A 21,634-nucleotide genomic window follows, 5' to 3' on the forward strand; every position below is an offset into this window, starting at 1 on the left:
TTTACTTTGCAAAGTTTACCAAAAGGGTTTACAAATAGAGTGATAAAATATGATGATATACACTGCAAAAACAGATCTAAAAATAAGTAAAATGTTCTTAAAGTTAGTGTATTTGTCCTAAGCAGGTAAATAAGATTATTTGCCAATGGAACCAGTATTTTTACCCCTAAAATAAGATAATTAGACATCCTGCACTTGAAATAAGATGATGGAGATGAGTTGTTCCTATTTTAAGGGCAAAAATCCTATTCCATTGGCAAATCATATTATTTACCTGCTCAAATCAAGGACAAATACACTAACGTTAAGAACGATTTACTTATTTTTAGATCCGTTTTTGCAGTGTATAACTATTTGAAACCACTTTATGAAAGTGTTGTTCATTGCCACTGTTGCTACACGCTTCTTAAGGAATGATCACTTCAAAGAGCATGACTGTTTTGTAATAATGATGGTTGAATTGGATTATTTTTAACTTAATTGAAATCTGCATATGATTGGATTGTACTGGTATGAATACCATATACATAATATTCACATAACTGGATATGCATTGGGCTTGTTTGTGTTGTAATATTCCTTGAGATTACAACTGTTGTGATTTTGGGTTATATAAATCCACTAAATTGAATTGAATTGCCATTATTCCTCCGCTAACATATTTACTGAATAAAAGAAAAGTAAAATGCCAAAATTAAAAATAAAGTTCCCTTTATTAAATTGATACCTGTGTGTCTCAACAGGTACAGTTTTGGTGGAAAACATGCAGATTAATGGCCGGGCCCAGGACCCGGGCAGAACCATCTCGCTGACGCTACTTGACAACTATGATTACTGGGTTATACTAGAACCAGCACGGCAGAGACTTTATCTCAACAGCACTGGGCGCCATCTGGACAGAGATGTGAGTACAGGACAGGTGAAAAGGGCATCAACACAGCAGTCTTGATGCGTTTAAGGAAAAATAAATAGAAAAGTTATTTTCATATGCATATCTTTTGTTTAATTATGAATATATCTGTGTTCCCAAAAGAATAGGCATTCTCAGTTCTTGAAATTGTATAATTTAAAGGTTGTGTGAACTTTTTTTTTGTGTGTTTGCCTGTTGTTTTTTTCCCCCGGTAATAACTACAACACTTTGAGACATCAATGATCTTTGCAACAGAATTTACAGTTAGTGGGAGTTTTTTGGCTTAGTAGTATTGCATATTCATTGTAAGAAATTTATAATGCCTTCATGAAAAAATGCAGAGTATGGCTACCTGGATCTCAGATGGCATGCACACGTAAGCTCCCTTTGGTGCACATAAAAAATACTGCACAACAGCCTGAATGGTACAGTTTGGAATTTGAGAGATGGGGGGCAAAGTTGTTGGCACATTAAACGCCATTTAAGGCAAGTGGTTAGATTAAATGCACTAAGTGCAGTTGGGTGGATTTTATGTTAAGCTATTGATGGGTATGCTCAGAAAGATCAATTGGAGAAATTACAACACAGGAAACGTTTTACACTACAAATGGAGAAGCTATGTTGGGGTGTTGCCTGCTGCCTTAATTAACCCTTGCTGCTAAATTTAGATTATGTCTGCCAAGTACTGCTATCAGTACAACAAGCCTATGCTTTCTATTCACATCCAAACAGAACGGGACAGGATTTCTACCCCCCCCCCCCCCAAGAAAAATTATATATATATATATGAATATATAAAAAAAGCCTATATCTAATTATTTTATCATAACTCTGTAAGATTGCTTGCAATGAACAGCAACTTAGGTAACTGCAATCTCTAAATGCTTTTTTTCCCCTTTCATGTCTTTCAGCCACCTAATTACATCACAACCATTGTGGTCCAGGTCCAATGCACCAATGAGCTGGTTGGTACGGTTATTTTACACGAAGTTCGAATTGTTGTGAGGGACAAGAATGACAACAGCCCCCAATTTCAGCAGCCACGCTACTATGTTTCAATAAACGAGGTAACAGAGCAGCCCTTCCTAGCATAAATGTATAAAATAATACACCAGTTTTGCTTTAAAATCTGTCCTATAAATTTGGTTTAGCTCAGTCATCAAGTTCCGGCAAGGGATCCAGAAATACAGTGTTTGCATTTTTTTTTTTTTTTTTTGCTGTTCGCTAGAAATGTTTTTTTTTTTATATTACTTTACAGGTGTTACTATGAAGAGAAAGTGTTAAGTTTCGGCATAGGTTGAGTGCTTCTCATTTTAACCTGCTGGCGTAAAGTGATTCTTGTTAAACAAAACCCAACAAAATATTGAGTCCATAATCTATACCAGGGTCACTAACATGGTGCCCGCGAACACCAAATAGCCCATGAGCCTGTTCTAAAAAAAAAAAAAAAAAAAGCAGAATCCACCAGTGAGCTATAACAATGCATGAAAAATCTGTTTATTTTACACAAAGTTAAGGTGAACTCTGACTCTCCTAGTTCAAAGGTCAGTACTGGTAGCCCTTCGTATAACACAACACCATTGCAGTAGCTCTCATTTTCAAAAAGGTTGGTGACCCCTGATTTATACAATGATATAGACATGTTGTATTTCTTTTTTTCTATAAGTCTTAAGTAAAATATTTTTGAGAAACCTAATTTTGAATTATATTTAAAATTATATAGTACTTCTAATTAGTAGGAACAGTGAAATTTAAAACATCTATTCTGTATATAATAGAGATTTATTACATACATCTGAGTTTTGCTTTTCAAATTAATAAATAAATTAATGTCCTGATAATGTTTTATTTCATCAAGATGCACCGTCTTGCCATGTGAGTGATCCGTTTTCCGATTACTGTCACTGTCAATAAAGATAAAGAACCATGAATTTTTATTGGCACTATGTAATCATAATGAAATTTTGGTGAGACACCAGCTCAAAATACAGACACAAAATAAAAAACATAATGTTCAAATAGTTGAGTGCAGTAGTTGAGTTGTGTGCAAATGTTCCCTAGCATCTGATAAGAGATGGATGTTTGAATCAAAAAAGATGGGTAGCAGTCAATTTACACATTCCCGGGAGAAGTTAAGAGTACAAATAGTCTTTAGAAAAATGTGGAATCTTCAAGTTAAAGACATTAGTGTGTGAGAGGCAGTATAAATAGTTCTTAATCAGATCAAGAACCTGTGGAACCAGTACCATGTTTGTAAACATCTAAAAAGTCTATGAACACTGGTGTTATGCAGGAAAATGTGGCACTTTAAGCTTCTTTCTAATATAGTAAAAGGGCATTTTGCTGGTCGCACGTTTTCCCAACATTTTGACCTACTGATGGAAGTAGTAGTTAGAAAATAAATCTTTAGCTTTCAAAGTTGTTTTTTTGAAATCAAAACATCGCTGCCTGCAGAGGCCTACAGTTGTTGCTGCTCACAGATTTTTTGTGCATTGCAAGTTAAAATTTTCTGTCACACTTTGTTTTTGTTACAATCTGCAGCTACCCCAACAGTATAGTGAGTCATTCTACATTGCTGTCAACTTCCCAGAACAAGATTTCTTGCCTGCTGCCTGGTCCTGTGGACTTTGCTCAGGGCTCTGGGGAACAGCAGTGGTTCTCATGCTTAGTTTTTGTTATTCTGTCAGTGACGCACGTAAGCCTTCAGACTGTTGCTGACTGCTACATTTTCCTTATTTTTATTTTTATTTTTCTGTATTAATGGGGTAGAGTGGCAATAGTGCCAGTTGAAGTAGATAACTCTTTCTTGTAAGCTGCTGTTGTGCCAAAAAGAAATTGCTTGAGCTGATTTTTTTTCTCCTTTTTCTATTCTCCTACATTTTTTCTTTAGCTCACACCAGTTGGAACGACCATTTTCACAGGCTTCTCAGGAAATAATGGTGCAACAGACATTGATGATGGGCCAAATGGACACATAGAATACAGCATCCTTTACAATCCCGATGATCCGGTATATGGCCAAGTCCCAGCAGGATAAAGTCCTTCATAGTCTGCTGTAATTTCTTCAGAAATTCAGATTTATCCCCCTACTTTGCTTTCTTTTTTTCATTTTAAGGTATCTAACACCACAGTAAGGGTTGGAAACACGCTTTCAGGGCATATTCTTCTGGCTGAGAGGCTAAATTATGAGGACAAAACTCGCTACCTGGTATTGGTCCAAGCCAGTGTAAGTGAATTAACTTTCATACTTACAAGTACTTTTGAATACAGATGTTTGGTGATGTTCAAGTTGTTTTCCCCATCTATGGCTGACTGGTGAAGCTAAATAGAGTATATTCAATAAATTGTATTTATTGCAGCAAAGCTCAAAAAGTGAAGATCATGTATTATATAGTTGCAATATAGTTCCAGAGTAAAATACTGTAAATGTTTATTTTGGAGTACCCCTCGCGACCTCATGAGGGATAAAGAGAGTAAGAAAATGGATGGATGGATGGATGTTTATTTTGGTTACTTCTGATAATTATAGCTTACAGGTCATTCATCCATTCTTTGATTGTCTATACTTGCTTAACCATGCGTGGATAAGTCCAGGGTGTCCCCAGTCCATCACAGGACAACATAGTGACACGAAGGACAAACAACGCGTGCGCGCACACACACACACTTACTCTCTCTCACACACACACACACACACACACACACACACACGCACACACACACACACACACACACACATGCACACACACACACACACACACTTAAGGGTAATTTAGAAAGACCAGTTAGCCTAAAAATCATGTCTTCTTGACTGTGGGAGGAAGCTGGAGTACCCAGAGAAAACCCTCACATGCACAAGGATGCATGTGAGGCAGACTTCATGCAAAAAAAAGGCTGGGATTTAAATCCAGAACCTCTTTTGTCACAATGCAACAGTGCTAATAACTCTGCCACTGGGCAGCCCACATGCAGCTCATGAAAACCCAATATGTTATATTTTGGAAAAACAAAACTCTTGTTTAAACAATAAGAATGAATTTTGTACAGTAATTTTATGCTGTGGCCTGCACAATCATGTGGCGAACTGCTGACACAACAGTATCTTGTGTTTAGTTAATCTGTCAGTTTCACTTTTTAACTGAATTACTAAAATAAATAATAGTCTAATGAACTAAAATGCAACATTTATAGTAAAGTTATTTTAAATGGCATAACACCAGGTGTAAGCTCTGTTTTTAACCTGTATAAGGCACACATGACTGTATGATAAGTGTTTTATTGATAAAATTTGATTGGTTGATTTGTTATTTCATTCTTTTATTGATGGATTGATTGATAAAGATATGTCTCTGTTGGTTTTACATTGTGGAGGTTTTAAACAGTGGTTCAGGCTTGAAATTATACCAAAATCATTGCATAATTTAATAAATAGTGACAAAATAAACAGCATTTGTAACTTAGTAGCACTAAGTTGCAAGTTTGTTTGTTTTGTTTTGTTTTATTATTTGGGTCCCCATTAGCTGAGCTTTATAGCCAGCTAATCTTCCTGGAGTCCTTATCAAAACAAATACATATACAAAAATATTGTTAATGTAACAGATAACAAACATGTATACAATACACAAACATTTCAATAAAATGTTGACAGAGATTACAATTTATACACATATCTGTCCACAGGATATAATATAAATTAACTTTTGATGTATATTTTATTTAACTTCATTTGAGATAAAAAGTTGATGTGCATCCAAACATATTTGCATGTCAGAGTATAGTGTATTTTAAGTCTGGATTTTACTCTAGCAAATCATGCCTTCATGTTCTTTTTGGACAGGATAATTTTTTTAAAAAAAGATGGTAAAACTAAGACTACTAATTGGCAGTTTGCATTATAATAAGGGTGGTTTGTGTCAATCATCATGTACTCTATATCCAATATAGTTAATTAGCAGAAAATACATTTGCAAACAAAAAAAATGCATTTGTTTATGAGGAGCATTTGCAAAGATATCTTCCAAGAAGTTTTCATCATTTAGAGAAACGCTGTCTTTAAGATGTAAAGTAATAGATTAGCAACTTTCATGTAGATATTTTAAAGATTTACCATTGGATTCCCTATCTGGATCCCACGTTTGCAACAAAAACTTTTCACATAACATACATTCAAGGTGTAGATTTCAATCCTTTTTCAGTCCAACTTGACATACATTAGAAGCTTTTAGGCCAAAAATTTTGAATTATAAATTAGTGAGTCTACTGTGGGACCTTAAAACCAAATATATTATTATATTTAGTTTTAAGAACAACCTTTATTTCCACAGGTTTACTGTCATGCCACATACTGTAAATAAAATATAAGTGGACAGTCATGCTGTGTTTCTTCTTTATATACAGTGTAAGCCATAAGTAGTAACCCCACTTGAACATTTTCACGTTTTCTTGCCGCATAACCTGTACTTAAAACAGATGTTTGAGGGTTTTTACCATTTAATATACAGAACATGCCTTACAACATTGAAAATGTATTTTGTATTGTGAAGCAAACAACAGGTATCACAAGATAACAGAAAACCTCAGCATGCATGCGTGTTGTTACGAGAGCTCCTTGGTCTTCATGGTGTGTTGCCTCTTGCTTAGCAGTGCCACGTCTGGGGCCTTTCAGAAAAAGTGTGTTTATACTGACAGATCATATGACATTTAGAGTATGTGCAGGAGGACATAATTCCATTAATTATGTGACTTTTCAAGATCAGAATGTTTAAGGGGCTTTATAGTAAAGGGGTGGATACATATGCACATGCCAATTTTCATTTCACTTCACCATCTTAGACTATTTGGTGCACATTCATTCATTCATTCATTCATTCATATATTCATACAGCAACAGTTATATATTCAATAATAACATAATAATATAAGGCAATATGCAATATAATACAGGCTTTACAATAAAATCAGCAATAAAGGTAAAGAGGAAACAAGGACTGGCCTAATGGTCATGCTCTCTGGAATTAAAAGTCAGTTTATTTTGTTTTTTGAAAACCAAAAGTGAAATGTTAAAAATATTTCTTAAAAAAATGTCAGGGAATAAAACAGGAGGGAATCCAAAATCAGCGTTACATGTTCACGTCTTCTTATCCTTGTTAGCAGACAGGCAACTGAATTTTGAACCAGCTGAAGACAAGAAAGAGACTGGTCAATCCCACTGTAGAGGGAGTTGCAGTAGTCCAGTCTAGAAGCAATAAAGCATTGAAAATCTGAATCAAGGATTACCCCAAGATTCTTAACAGACACACAGCCAGAAGAGTCCAGTGATCTAACTTGTGTTTCAGGTAGTCCTGTCAAACGATTAAAAATTTTAATTGCGATTAACCACATAATTTCAATAGTTAACTCGCGATTAATAGCAAATTAATCACATATTTTATCTTTTCATTTCTGAAAGTGTAAAAGCCTATTTTAGCATTTTAATATGCAATTTTGCAATAAATCACACTGGTAAAAAACACGCTTGTACAAAAAATATTGATTATTTTTTATTTTCAAGCACCTTTCAGAATTGGAATGAAAGCATCCTGGTGCCATAAAATTTTAAACTTTGGCCAATAATGGCTAAATCACTAATAATAATGCCCTGATGTTTACACAAGTGTAAACAAATGTGTAAATAAATAAAAATTTCATGCCAAAATATTTTTTTTGCCTCATAAACAAAGATACACATGGTATTAAGCATTTACATATAAAGTAATACTAATTTTACATTTTAGACACAAAAAAAAGAAAACAAATGAATAAGCATTAAAGTATAGTTTATGGGTTGGGTTACTGCAGTGTTTATCAGCGTGTAAAAAAAAAAAAATCACCTTCAGAACCAATCTCTGCTCAAAATGGTGATCTGCACCGCCAAATCGACTTTCAGCAGTTAGCATCAGTTATTACAACCGTAAACTGCAGAAAATACGGGCAGAGTTGCTCTTCCTGCATTCACTCCCACTGCTCTTATGTCAGTCTAGGAGGATACGCTCGTTATGAGGCGGAGGGATATTTCAGCTGGTTAAAATTGCAACCCGCAATTCATGAAATTTACAAGCAACTTTAGAAAAACAAAGCCCAAAGTCGCATGAAATAAGCAGGCTTAACAACAGTAAGCGCTTGTCTGTTTTGCTACAGTCTCTAGCAGTCTTGGAACTACAGAAAGTGGCGAGGGTAAAAAAAGAAAAGAAAAAAAACACAATCCGGGGAGCGGTGTGGGGGGAAAAAAGCATTAACACGATAAATGCGTGTTAAAAACAGAGTTAACGCGTTAACAACGCATTAAAACTGACAGCCCTAGTTTCAGGTAAGCAGATCGGATTTACCAAATAAAATCACCTGTCTTTTTATCATTTAAATAAAGTGCTGCTCTGGCCATGCTCTCAGATTTGCCAAACACTTGAGCAGACTCTCCGCTGACCGAGATCCGCTGGATTTTAAAGGAAAATTCACCTGGATACCATCTGTTTAAAAATGTAAGGACACAATGTTCTGAAAAATGGACCTGGAGGGAGAAGGTACAAAAAAGATCAAATAGGACCTATCAGGGAACCTGGTGGTAAACAATATTTAAGAGGAAAACGGGTCCAACTGAACAAAGGAACTTCTGTTAGATAAGTAGGACCTAAAAAGTTGTTGCTCTGCCTGAAATACCAACAGATTGCTAAAGCATTGACATTTAAATGTCATGATATAGTGTGTCAAAAAGCAGCATTAAAATCAAGAGGCATTGAAACTGCTGAATTGCTGGAATTAGCAATTAAAAGATAATTTTTGCATAACCTGAGAAGTGCAGTTTCAGGGCTGTGACAGGACCTAAAGCCAAACTGAAACTGCTCATGAATGTCATGAAGCTACAGGTGATGTTGTAGCTGAATAAAAAACACCTGTTCTAAAAGTTTAGAAAGGGTAATTTCTCAATGATACTAAAGCTTGAGAGAACAGTAGGAGAACAGACGGATCAGTGCAGCCGTCGCAGTATTGCATAGACTGCACCGATCAATTTACCAATTGGTATATTTTGCTACCCTCACCTAAAGGTGAGATCCCTGATACAATTAGCTGAAATGAGCTTCCTCAGCAGGGTGGCTTGGCACCCCCTTAGCGATAGGGTGAGGAGCGCGACCGTTTGGGAGGGTTAGGCACACATAACCATTTCTCCTCCTCTCGATGGCTTGGGAATTTGTTCCGAATGCCCACTGGATGCCTCCTTCGAGAGGTGTTCCAGGAATGTCCCACAGGGAGGTGGGACAGGTAACGCTGGAGAGACTATGTCTCTCAGCTGGCTAGGGAATGTCTTGGGCTTCCCCTAGAGAAGCTGGAGGATATGTCTGGGGAGGAGGAAGTCTGGGAGCATATCTGCTGAGGCTTCTGCCCCCGCGACCCGGTTCGATCCGGATAAGCAGAAGATGACAAGTATGAATATATATTAGATATAGATATAGACATGGTCTTTGTTTTCTCTTTAAAATGTCCCAAAGTGTGACTTGAATACCAAAGTATATACCAAAACAAGAGTTCTGTGTGCCATTTCATCCATTTTACCAATATTCATCAGCCTCCTTAAATCACTCAAAAACAAGCTATAAAGAGGCTGATACTTTATGAAAACTAAATATGAAAATATTTTTGTCATCTTATAGTTTCACAGTAATAGGAGCAAGCCTGATCATGTAATGCAAAAAAAAAAAAAAAAACGGGAAAAAAAACCCAAACAAGCAAAGAACAAAACACGGTTGCAGTTGGAACAATATCTATTGGTACGTAACAATATTCCCAGCTCTGATTTCTGGGGCAGGGAGACAGCATCATTATACTTTACTTTCAACTGCACTGATATTAATGTAACACTCTCTTACCTGTCTGTTTCCTTAGCTGGCAGTAGAGACCTGACTAATCTGTTGAATCTGGCATATGCTCTTCAAATTAGAAATTGTAAGGAATGAGTATGATTGTTCTCTGCTCTACTTGTGTCAAGGGTTTAGTTACATTGGAAATGTAAATCTTGAAGTGATTTACTTTTTGTAAAATCCTACGGGGAAGCAAAAGCATTTCTACTGGGAAACTTTCTTGAAAACAGATGTGGATTGATTATTTTCCTGAACAAAACATTTGGTAAAATATCACCAGTACTATTAGTTGTAAGGGTTTCTGTTGAACATATGAAGGTTAGACATAAATTCAAACTGGAAGACTCACCTCGGCACACCTGCATCCACTGATTGTCTCATCATGTGTCCGGGCCCAGCCAATCTGCGTCAAGTCCTCATCCTATCATCCCACAAGACTCATAAAGTGCTCCTTCTATGGATTATCCTGCTTTCAGATGAGCTTCGACCTTCTGCCTTCACGCTTGCAGGCTTCACCTGGCTCCTTCTCTCCTCTGGCCTCCTCCACCAGTGTCCAAACCCCGGGGGGAAGACTTTACTAATGCTAATCCTAAAATGAACATCCAAACTCATAGACATTCACATCTTTCACGTCTTCTGCCAGGGTCCGAGCACCAAATAACTTTTCTTATTTATGTCAATAAACCTCTCTAATTGCCTCTTTTGTCTGTGTGAGTCTTTCAAAAATATCATTAAACAGACTGACATGGGCACCACTTTAACATAGCATTACCTCACAACTTTGTTTGTAGGATAGCAATGTATTATTTAACAAAGGATAAGGCAGATAAAACAGTGATTTATCTAATTTAAACTATGATATGATAATGTATGCTAAAAAAAAAATTGCATCATTGTTGAGTAGTTAATTTTTACATTTTTCCCCCCCAGGACCGTGCCCCATACCCACCAAACAGACTAACAGCTACCACAACTCTGACCGTGGATGTCTTAGATGGTGATGACCTGGGTCCGATGTTTCTGCCTTGTATTTTAGTGAACAACACCCGTGACTGCAACCCCCTCACCTACCGTGCTGCTATCCCTGAATTTACTGAACCGGTGAGAAGCACATAGAGAGACAGCTGTCAACACCTTCCTATTTAATATACTTGTATATATGTATTTTCATAAATGCGAGTGATGTTTTTGTTGTTGTCTTGAACTCTGCGTCTGAATGTGCTCTCGTGATGCACCTTTCAGATTGCCTAATTGTCAGCTTACATCCTGTTGCGCCACCTCAGTCGGAGGCAGAGTTGGTTACTCTATCTTGGTCTCAGCATTTCTATTTTAGGAGGAATATTTGGACAGTTTTACCAGTAATCGGGCTTACTGTAGTTTGAACAGGTATGACAGCAAAATGGCAGAGAAATTTCCTGAAGCCAAACATCCCCAAAGAACGGACTAGCTGATGGATGTTTAATTAATCTACCCCTTATATTAGAGTTTCCATTGTTATCCTGTAATATGTGAATGGATTTGTAGATTTAAATGTATGTAAGACTTAACAATAGAAGGAAGTGTTATTCCACTCATAACACTTTTCAGTAAATAGTAGCTCAATCAAATGGCTTGACACCATCTGTGCCTTCATCAGAGTCAAAGTGTACACAGCATTAAGACAAGTAATAATAATTTCTCATAATCATGTTAAGGTCACATTACAAGCCTATTGGCCATTGTGTCTAAACATTTCTCCAGTCAAACCAATCAACCCAATAAAAAATTACATTGCCTTAACCTCTACTGATATCATTTAAATGTTCTTGCATTTTGAGACACAGATTGTTCAAAAAGACAAACCAAAACATTTTATTTTTAGATGTTAGATGCTCTCCAATCAACATACCAGATTTTTATTTATTTTTTGCGTGTTGTTACTGAACAGTACTCCAAATTATCAGACACTACATTTTTAACATGCAGCGGTGAAAACAATCCATTAAACTCTTGATGACAGGAGCTTACATGGAATATTTTTACTGATTTGTCCTTATGGGTTGGATTATGTGGCACGAGAAAAAAAACGTTTTAAACATTTTTATACCTGAGAGAAAATGTGGATTATGCAATCGTCCCATAATTGCATTTCAACCATTGGAAGCGTTTTTCATATTGGATTTCTAGTCTCAACACTGTAGAAACCATTGGCATTATTCAAGAACTGAATCTGTCATGTTTTTTTCTTGAATCTCCTGTTACCAAATATATTTGTTTGCTTTTCCATGGTTGAGTGAGTGAAATTGTTTGTATTGATGTTATGTATTTTTGTATGCATTTTTTTCCTGTGCATTCAAACAATTACCCATTTTATTGTTTTGTTTTTGATTTGTTTGGCCTGAAAAATATCCGTGGTGTGGACAGTAAACACAGTGAAGAACTTTACTCCTACTATACTATTGTGTGACCTAAAGACTTGTTATGTGACTTTGCCGTGATTCTAAAACACCTGTTTCAGGTTGTCTATAATCACTTGCTCTAATTGTTGTGGTTGCTTTTGACCCTGATGCAGATGTTATTCTGTGTGAAGTTTACGCAATAAGAGCAGAAAATTGATCAGTGAACTCCTGCTCAACTTTGTTTCCATTATGCATCTCATGTTGTCTAACTTTTCCTGCAAGTCCACATTGCATGTGTACATCCATAAAGATGCTTTTAACTATATATATATATATATATATATATATATATATATATATATATATATATATATATATATATATATATATATATATATATATATATATGCATGTTTGCAATGATGACACACTTTGTTAGAAGTCCATCTCTTTTAAGCACCCAGAAAAAGCCTTGCTGGATTTCTTTGGAGCATTTAAGACAAGTAATCAACATGAGCTTAGCAGTTTTCATCCTTTTTTTGTCTCTTCTCTATTCTGCTGTGTAACCATTATGCTAACATATCTGTCCACTGGGAGATTTTTCTTCTCGTAATTGATGAGTGAATATAATTAATCACAATGGGGAGACAAGCATTATTAAGTTGATCCGTATTTATTTTTTGTCCTGGGGGGATACAGTGTGGGCTGTGGAGTCCCCTGGATAATGACTGCTGGAGGAGGGTATTATAGCTAATCATCTTTGTGCAGAGCTAGAAGGATTTTATTTAGTACACCTCCATACATTGTAAAACCAAGAGGGCTGATTGGTGAGGGGTGTAAGGATTACTCTAGAGCTGAAAGATATAAATATAACCCCTCAGGGAGGAGGTCTTTCACCAGAGAGCTGTTTGCCTTGTCTCTGTCTGTGCTAAGAAGGTTCGTCACAGCCCTTTTTTGCATGCTTGCACATACTGTAACAGCAACATGAAGGGGTTTCACATGAGGAGAGAAATTTGTTAAACCAGAATACTCAACATACTTTCTCTAACCACATGTTCGTGCATTTGTATGTATGTGGAGATGGAGTAAATTAACTATGTTGCTAAACGTATTAGCTCACCCATCCAAATAATTGAAATCAGGTAACCCAATCACTTACATGGCCACAGGTGTATAGACTCAAGCACCTAGACATACAGAGTGTTTCTACAAACATTTGTGAAAGAATGGGTCGTTGTCAGGGGCTCAATGAATTCCTGCATTGTGCTGTGATCGAACTCCACCTCTGACACAAGTCCAGTCCTGAAATATCGCTTGTAGAAGTCAACCGTCAGTGGTATTATCAAAAAAGTGAAAGGGATTGGGAACCACAGCAACTCCGCCACAAAGCAGTGGGCCATATAAACTGATGGAGCTGGGGCAGTGGATGCTGGGGTGAAAAATACACAGAGGTTGGCAACTTTCAATTGCTTCATACACGATCAGCCAAATGTCTGGACTCACCTTCCCTTTCAGTGGTTTCTTTATTTTTATTACTACCTCTGGGAACTTCTTCAAGATAGTTGGGGAAACCTTTTCAGATGACTAACCTCATGAAGCCCATGGAGAGAAGGACACGAGTTTCCAACTTACTAATCAAAACAAAAGGGCGGTATTTAGAAAAAACTAACATTCACAGGATTTCTTTTTGTTGTCAAACAGTTTTGTGTTTGATACATGATTTTATATTACTTCTGAGTCATAGTTTTGATGTCTCCACTATGTATCTACAATGTAGAAAATCATTCCAATAAGGAAAAGGCATTGAAAGACAAAGGTGAGTCCAAGATTTTGACTGGTAGTGTACCTCCAAACTTCATGTCACCGTGAACACTCTCTACACATTGTCAAACTGTATGTAGAGAGCTTCATGGAATCGGTTTCCATGGCCGAGCAGCTGCATCCAAGCCATATGTCGCCAAGTGAAATACAAAGGGACAGATTCAGTGTTGTAAAGCATGCTGCCACTGGACTCTGGAGTAGTGGAGGCAAATTCTCTGGAGTGAAAATTTGTGCTTCTCCATCTGGCAATCTGATAGATAAGTCTGGGTTTGGCAGTTGCCAGGAGAGCGGTACTTGTCCAACTGGATGTTTAGCAAGGTAAACAATTGTCCACATAGTCCCATCATTTCTACTTTCCACTGCAATTGTAGAGCATATCAGGAGGCTGGCCTTACCGGTGCAGTCTAAATGAAAGTAGAAAGTAGAAATTATCATATTTTGTTTGTCCTTTGCGCACTAAATATGAAATCTATTTTAATGACAATTTACACAGTTTTAGAAAGGCAGGGACTATATGTTTTTAAGTCTTTAAATGGTCATTGACGGCCATGGCCATATTCCTGTTAATTACTGGAGTCCAAAGCAATTTGAATTCTTCTGTTTGTTTTTCTTATAAGCAGACATTTGTTTTACATAAAACATTTCTGATGCGTTTTTAAAATAGCTAAAGTTTTTATTCTTCTAGTTCTTGAATACATTTTTTTCAATACTCAGAACTGCAAAATAGGTGTTGACACCCTTTCAATTCCCAATCCACTTTTTTGATTTCACCAAGAAGGCCAAGCAAATGGCAAATCGGTACTGTGTACTTTGGGCATGTGGTTAGGTCTTCCCATCCTTTTTGCCAAAAACCACAGTAAGAAGTACAGAGCCAAAGAGCATGTAGAGCAGTCATCAGGTAAATCTCCCATGCAGTTTGAACTAGACATATCAGCTGAAGGTGGGCCTTTTGGGTCATTCTAAAAACATTTGTGCAAATCTTAATCCAACAGTTTGGATCTTTAATGGTAGATAAATCAACATCCCATTTATTGATGAGACGTGAAATTGTTAAATTTACTTCTGAAGGTTTTCAAAAGCAACTCTCAGGGTTGAAGTATAAGGAAGCTAGTTATTATTAGAGGAAGATATGTTTATTTGTTTAATCTTAAATATAAACTGGTAAATAGATTTTAGTTGGTGATATTCAAATAATTTATTTTTATGAAAGGAGTCATAACCTGGTGTTTTACATATAAACTATAATTCTGAAAATGTCTTTAAATTAATGTTTAGTCATTTGTAAGATTTTTTTTTTTTATTGGAGCTAATTCTGACCCTTTTTCATACCCCTTTTTATTTATTGCGGGAATTTGACTTGCGTGTGCTCATGTGCCATGGTTTGTTTACCATCGTTTCCTGGTATTGTCGGCCCTGCCGTGAGTGTATGTCTCTCTCTTTCTCTTACACACACACACACACACACACACACACACACACACACACACACACACACACACACACACACACACACACAGAATCACTCAGGCACACACACAGAGACAATACAGCTGGCCGTAATAAAACCTCAATACTTGCAGTCAGAGCTAAGCAAGCAGAGAAGAGAGAATCTCGGTAAAAAGTTATAACCTGACTCTTCCCAGATGGATTTCGTTCCACACATCCATCCATACATCCATCTAGGATTGTTCCTTTTGATATGTATTTCAGAAGGAGGGGCCTGTCTTGAGGGGTTTTTGTAGGAGTCAGTAGATACTATTGAGCACAGAGATATGGGAAGGGAGTTCCAGAGCCTTGGAAGCTACCGCCTGAAAATCTACGTCTCCAAGGGTCAAATGAGTTTGGGCGACCATGGGCAGTGTCTGGTTAGACGGGGGTCCCAATATATCCACAATTTATTTAGGGATTTGACCATCGAGTTCCCTAAAAGTTAAAGCCAAAAACTTGAACTGGATTCTAAAACTAACAGGAACAATAAATAAATAAATAAAACTAACAGGAAGGCAGTGCAATGAGACTAGAACAATGTTTGTGTTCCATCTTGTTACTCCCAGTTAAAAGCTTTGCCATTGCATTTTACACACACTGAAGGTGTTCCAGATATGCCTTGTTTAAACAAGTAAAAAAGACCTTGCAACATTCCAGTCGAGATGAAATAAAAGTAAGAACAATCATTTCTAGTTCTGTTTACTGTTTCATGTTGAAAAGTTATTTATTTTGAAAGATGTTTGAGTCATACCAAATTGGGGGTGGGGGGGTGGGGGTGTCTGCGTGGAAGAATTGAAGACCTTTTCATTTTGAGATATTCCCACCAGGCTGTCAGTAATTGAGTGATGCTGATGCTTTTAAAAACAGCTATACTGTTTGATTAAAGGGTTGATCAATGGAATATCTCACATAGTGTTTGTTCAATTTCTGTATATAGATTCTGATTATTTTTTCCAAATCCATTTTAAGATATATTGTAATCTTTGTGCCAAGTAATATTTATAAAAGTTTCAAAGTTCCAATCCTCCTAAATTTTTTGCCTTTTGTAAACTTTTTAAAGGTATACCAGTATGTTTAGAGTTCCATAAAAAATAAATGATAGAATTTAAGCTTTTGAACCAAATCTAGGATGGTGTAACTAAGATTATAGAGAAGCTATAGTTTATCTTATGAAGGGCCATCATTTTAATTGCAGACACTCTTCTAATGTCTGAAGAAGTGAGAGTTCGCCAGCAGGTGAGGCCGTCCTCTATTAATTAGAGTAATGGGTTATTTTCTAATTGTGTCAGCTCATTCAGTCTGTGAGAAAAAATGATGCCCAGACTCCTGATGTTTCCAATCTGTAAGGGGATTTTTTCCCATTAAGAGTCTGAAATTGTTCAGAATCTATTTATTAGGGTTTTAGGTAGCAAATAGAAATTTCCAAGTAACCTTTTGTCAAAAGCCTATTTTATATATAATGAAACAATTAAACTATTTTTATTTTGGATGTTGCAACAGTCCATTAGACTAATGAATCTTGTATTTATTTATTTATTTATTACCAATTGTTAATACACTACATCCAGTGTGGCCAGGTTGCATAATATTATCTTTTCATAATCATTCATTAGCGTTTTGCAGATGGTTGTAAGATCTGCAATTATAAGGGATGTTGGGCGGTAGCTAGATGGAAGTGTGGGATCTTTATGTGGCTTGAAGATAGGATTTATGTTAGCACAACTCATGATTGGAGAGAGCGTCAAGGTTTCCTGAGTTTCTGTGACCATCTGTTGGGTCCAGCAGTGGCCAGAACTTCATGCAGTGTATTTGTTACTAAAGGTAACTTCAGAATATTTTTATTTTTAATTTAGAAAGATTAATCTTATAAAAGAATGAATCTTTTCAGAATTAGAGATATAAACATTACTAAAGGATGTGTTTTGCAAGAATTAAAAAAAGGAAAATTCTAGTTTTAAAAGGATCATTAGTTATTGTTAAAATCACCTTTTCTTTATTCTTTTTCAATTTATTTTCAAGACAGTTGCAAAATGTATTACTCTGATCACAGTTCTCTGCCACAATGTATCATACACCTCCTGCGTAACTGATTAGAAAGACATTTATATGGTAGTAAGAGTTGTGGACATGTGAAAAAAAGAAAGGCCATATCTCATGGGGTGACATGAGCACCAGATGTCACACAGATCAAAATCGTTCAAATACTGTTTGTGTATTACCTGACTGCAGGTAACGAAATGCAGACGTTCTGCTGAGCCTGTCTAACTCTGTGTTTGTTGTGAGGTAAAAATCTCCTCCCGCCAAAAGAGAATGTGATGAAAGTTGGAATTATCCATATTTAGACCAACAACAGTTTTCATTGTTTATGTTAGTAATTACATATTTTCCTTCTGGATCAAATACTGTATCTTTGGCTACTATTTGATTTGAAATGCAGCTAGTTAGCTAAATAAAATCACGAAACTCTGGTGTGCATTCAGTCAAGATTTCCACTTGAGAAGTCATGTTGAATACATGTCGAATTGCTAAGTACGAACTCTAAACTAAAGTTGGATTGTGTCTTCCTGTCTGTATGTGTTTTACACATTTTTCTAAAATTTCCAATCAGCATCTAGACAAAAGATTTTATCACCACATATTTGAAGGGCCAAAAAAAGCTTTTTAACAGTGTTTTAAATATTAAAAGGTAAAGTCCTTGTAGAGGTACTTCTGTTTTATTTTTGTATTGTTTGTTTTTCTATTTAATTTAACTTTTAATTAAATTTTACAATAAGTTCATCAGCAGGCAATAACCATAGTTACACAGTTAAGTTTAAAAGTATTCATACCACTGAGCGATTTAAATATACATTTCCATTGAACTAAGAAGTATTATTGTTTTTTCTGATGGAAAAATAAAAAAGGCATTTCTTAAAAGGTAATAAAGCATATAAATTAAGTATGAATTTGAAAAAAAAACAAAACACTTATATATACCTTTTTATTAAAAGGTGAACTGTTTAGTTTATAATTAATTTAAATTGCTGACCAGCTTTTTGCACATTTACACTAATATTTTGAGGATTTATCCTTGATGAGTTCTAAGTCTTTGAGGTCAGAGGGCCTTTTGCCATCACCCTAATCTTTAGTTCCCTCCACAGATGTTCTATAAAGTCTAGGTGAGACTCTTGGTGGACCATTTTATTATATAAATCTTACTTCCAATCAGATGAAACATGTTGGTTATAATAAGAAATTACTTGACACATAAATTGGATGTAGGTATGAATGATTTTGTTCCCAACTGTATTTCATTGCTGACATTTTCTGACTATTTTCATCCACTCCTTTGATGCAGACTAAACTGAACCCACTGAATGTGACCCCACCTATCAGGGCTGTGGACATGGACAGAAACATACAGCCCCCGTCAGACAGACCTGGAATTCTTTATTACATCCTGGTCGGTAGGTTCTTTATAAATCTTTATTGAAAAAGGGTCCTTTTGGGTCAGTCTTAACTTGCCCTTTCAATGTTTACTCTGGTGCAGCTGATGTTGCCATTTTTTTCTTTTTCACAGGTCAACCAAACACATATCCAGAGTATTTCTCCCTGAACCGGACCACTGCAGAGTTGCGTGTTCTGAAACCAATTAGCAGGGACCTGTATCAGAGGTTCACGCTTATCATAAAGGTAACAACTGTGATTCAGTTTGACTTGTTCAGTTGGTCATTGTTGCACACATTAAACTAGTAATGCCGATGCTTTTATTAATAGGTGAATTATAGGACTCTCTGTGGGGGGTTTAAACTAAATTTCAAAGACATTACAAAAGCTTGTTCAAAACAAATATGTCCTTTGTTGAAATGTGTTCAGACCTTCAAAGTTTGCGGAGGGCAAAAAAAAAAAATAATAATAATAATAATTATAATAATATTCTGGAGCCTTTTTTGCATTCTTGGTTCAGCCGAAAGAAAAAAATATCTGTTGCTTCCCCTACTCTACACCTTGATTATTTTCTCATACCATCGACATGTAGCTATCAGAGCAAGTGTAACATACAGTTTATTTTATACGCTGGCGTCCATGTTCACCTGCTCTGCCTTGATAACCTGAGTCCCGAAGGTCAGTGAGCTTATCTTTGCCTGCTTAGGAAACATGAGGGAGAAAGATGCTATGATTTATTGACTTACAGGAGGATAGGCAGCTTTAACGCCCTGAATCATAATTTCGAGCAGAGAGGATTCAATGTTGTTGGGGCAGAGTAGCAGTGCAGATTAACTTTCTATCGCTAACCTCCAGGCACCGCCGAGCACTTTGCTACCTGCTATTTACCTAGGATGGCGAGTGAGCAAAAAGATGAGAGAATAATTTTTCAAGATGAGAGATAAAGGCAGGTTGATCATATATGTGCATGTGTGCAGGTCGTGCTGTGGATCACTATAGGAAGAGAGACAGTTGAAAGGGGAGGTAGGGGCAAACTATGATAGATGGAGGGGGATACATATTGTGCATGTTAGAGGCCTTATCTATCTAAGTCATTTAGAGGAGATGGAGAACTCAGAAGATTGGGAGAACGAGAACTGAGGGTTCACTGATACATCACATTTGGTGTATGCGGCATATATGCCTAATGCTTCCTGTTAGCATGTGGTACACTCTGAGTCCGGTTGCGAAAAACACATCTGCTGTTCTGTAATGGCCATCACCGATCTTGATAGAGGCACGTCCACCAATATGGAGGGGGGGGGAAATGAAGACAGGTGTGAAAGGGACACAAAGATGGAGAAAATTAGGGAGGGAAAAATGAAAAGAAGGGGAAGAAAAGAAGCTGGGTGACACTTACTGGATGATGGAATAAGGACAGGCAAATCAAGATTGATTGATGAATGTTGCCTTTTTTTCGTTTAATTTTAAATTTGGCCTATGTGTTGCTGCTGTAGAGCATGGCTCATTGGGTATTGCGTCTGTAAAGTAGGGACAGAGTTAAAGAGTGAAATCAGTGGGGAAAGATGTAATAATACACTCTTGTCTTAGCTCTTATAGACAGAAATGTATAAAATGTCTGTGTGCGAGTGTGTGTGTCGATGTAGAGTACACATCATGGCCATCAATAAGAGTGCTTTCACCCTCAGGTGTTTTTGTGGACAGATTGGATCTCTGGTTTGACATGCTGTGGGTTTTCTGTTTTATAACTGGGATAAGGGGAAAATGGCTCTAGATTGAGGAGCTTAGTCTGAAATAACATTGCAATAGACATAATAGCAGATGTGAGGTTCACCTAATAAGAAGCTTAATTGGATGTGCCATATGTTGAGGGGTGAGATTCCTTCATACAGTACTGTGAATAAGTATTTGCACCCTTACATGGTTCTGTCTTTGCTTTTTTGTCACACTTAAATGTTTCAGATAAAGAACACATTAAACTTTCAGTGAGAAGGTCACGAATAACCCAGAACCAAATCTGAAGCACCGAAGGCCTCTCTTGCCTTGTTCATCATTTTGTAATAGGAAAGGGAGAGAGCAAAAATGCCATGGTCTGTTACACATTTGCTGGGGGAAAAAAAGCAAAATCTTGAGCATTACAAAGACTCGTTGCAAAAAGTTCTCTGGACTGATGAGACAAAAGTGGAACTTTTTGCAAGAGCTCCCTCCCTTCACATACCTAATATACCTAAAGTCAAACATGGTGGTAGTAGGGTGATAGTCTGCTGTTGCTTTGCTGCTTTGGGACTTGGACAGCTTGCAATAATCAACAGAGCCATGAATTCTGCTTTCGACCAGAAATTAGTTTGCAACCTTTTGTTCTAGTGAAGTGGGACATTGCAAGCAAATCACCATGGTAAAAAAAAAAAACAAGAAAAATTAAGGTAATGGGCTTTGTCAAAGTTCAAGCATCAATCTGACAGAGAGCTCCAGCATACCTTAATTATTTGAAAATGCTTTTGTCTTTAGAGGTAATTTTTTTTTGCCTGACCCTAGTAGGTTTTGATAATGTATAACATGTATGTTTAACAAAAATAAATAAATAAATAAATATAAAACAGAAGAAATCTGTAAGGGAGCAAATACTTTTTCACAGCACTGTAAATTAGGGCACTCACAGGCAACAGGCAATACTCGGCTCATAGATTCTGGCATTCAGATGCTCAAGCATATTCTTGTGCTGC

The 21,634-nt window shown here is 36.6% G+C and overlaps 1 protein-coding gene across 4 annotated transcripts in view; it reads left to right on the forward strand.

The window, feature by feature from the left end:
- Positions 1–749: 749 nt before the first annotated feature.
- Positions 750–21,634, forward strand: part of pcdh15a (protocadherin-related 15a) — a gene marked incomplete at its 5' end in the record, with an annotated part of 170,277 nt that continues 149,392 nt past the window's right edge. For all 4 annotated transcript variants that reach the window (XM_036125847.1, XM_036125848.1, XM_036125845.1 and 1 more), the window contains 7 exon segments: positions 750–904; positions 1,822–1,977; positions 3,801–3,920; positions 4,026–4,136; positions 10,729–10,899; positions 18,823–18,931; positions 19,045–19,157. In XM_036125847.1, coding sequence (XP_035981740.1) covers positions 750–904; positions 1,822–1,977; positions 3,801–3,920; positions 4,026–4,136; positions 10,729–10,899; positions 18,823–18,931; positions 19,045–19,157 — 935 coding nt within the window.

The sequence above is a fragment of the Fundulus heteroclitus genome, chromosome 22, assembly GCF_011125445.2.
Source record: "Fundulus heteroclitus isolate FHET01 chromosome 22, MU-UCD_Fhet_4.1, whole genome shotgun sequence".
In the NCBI taxonomy this organism is placed as follows: domain Eukaryota; kingdom Metazoa; phylum Chordata; class Actinopteri; order Cyprinodontiformes; family Fundulidae; genus Fundulus; species Fundulus heteroclitus.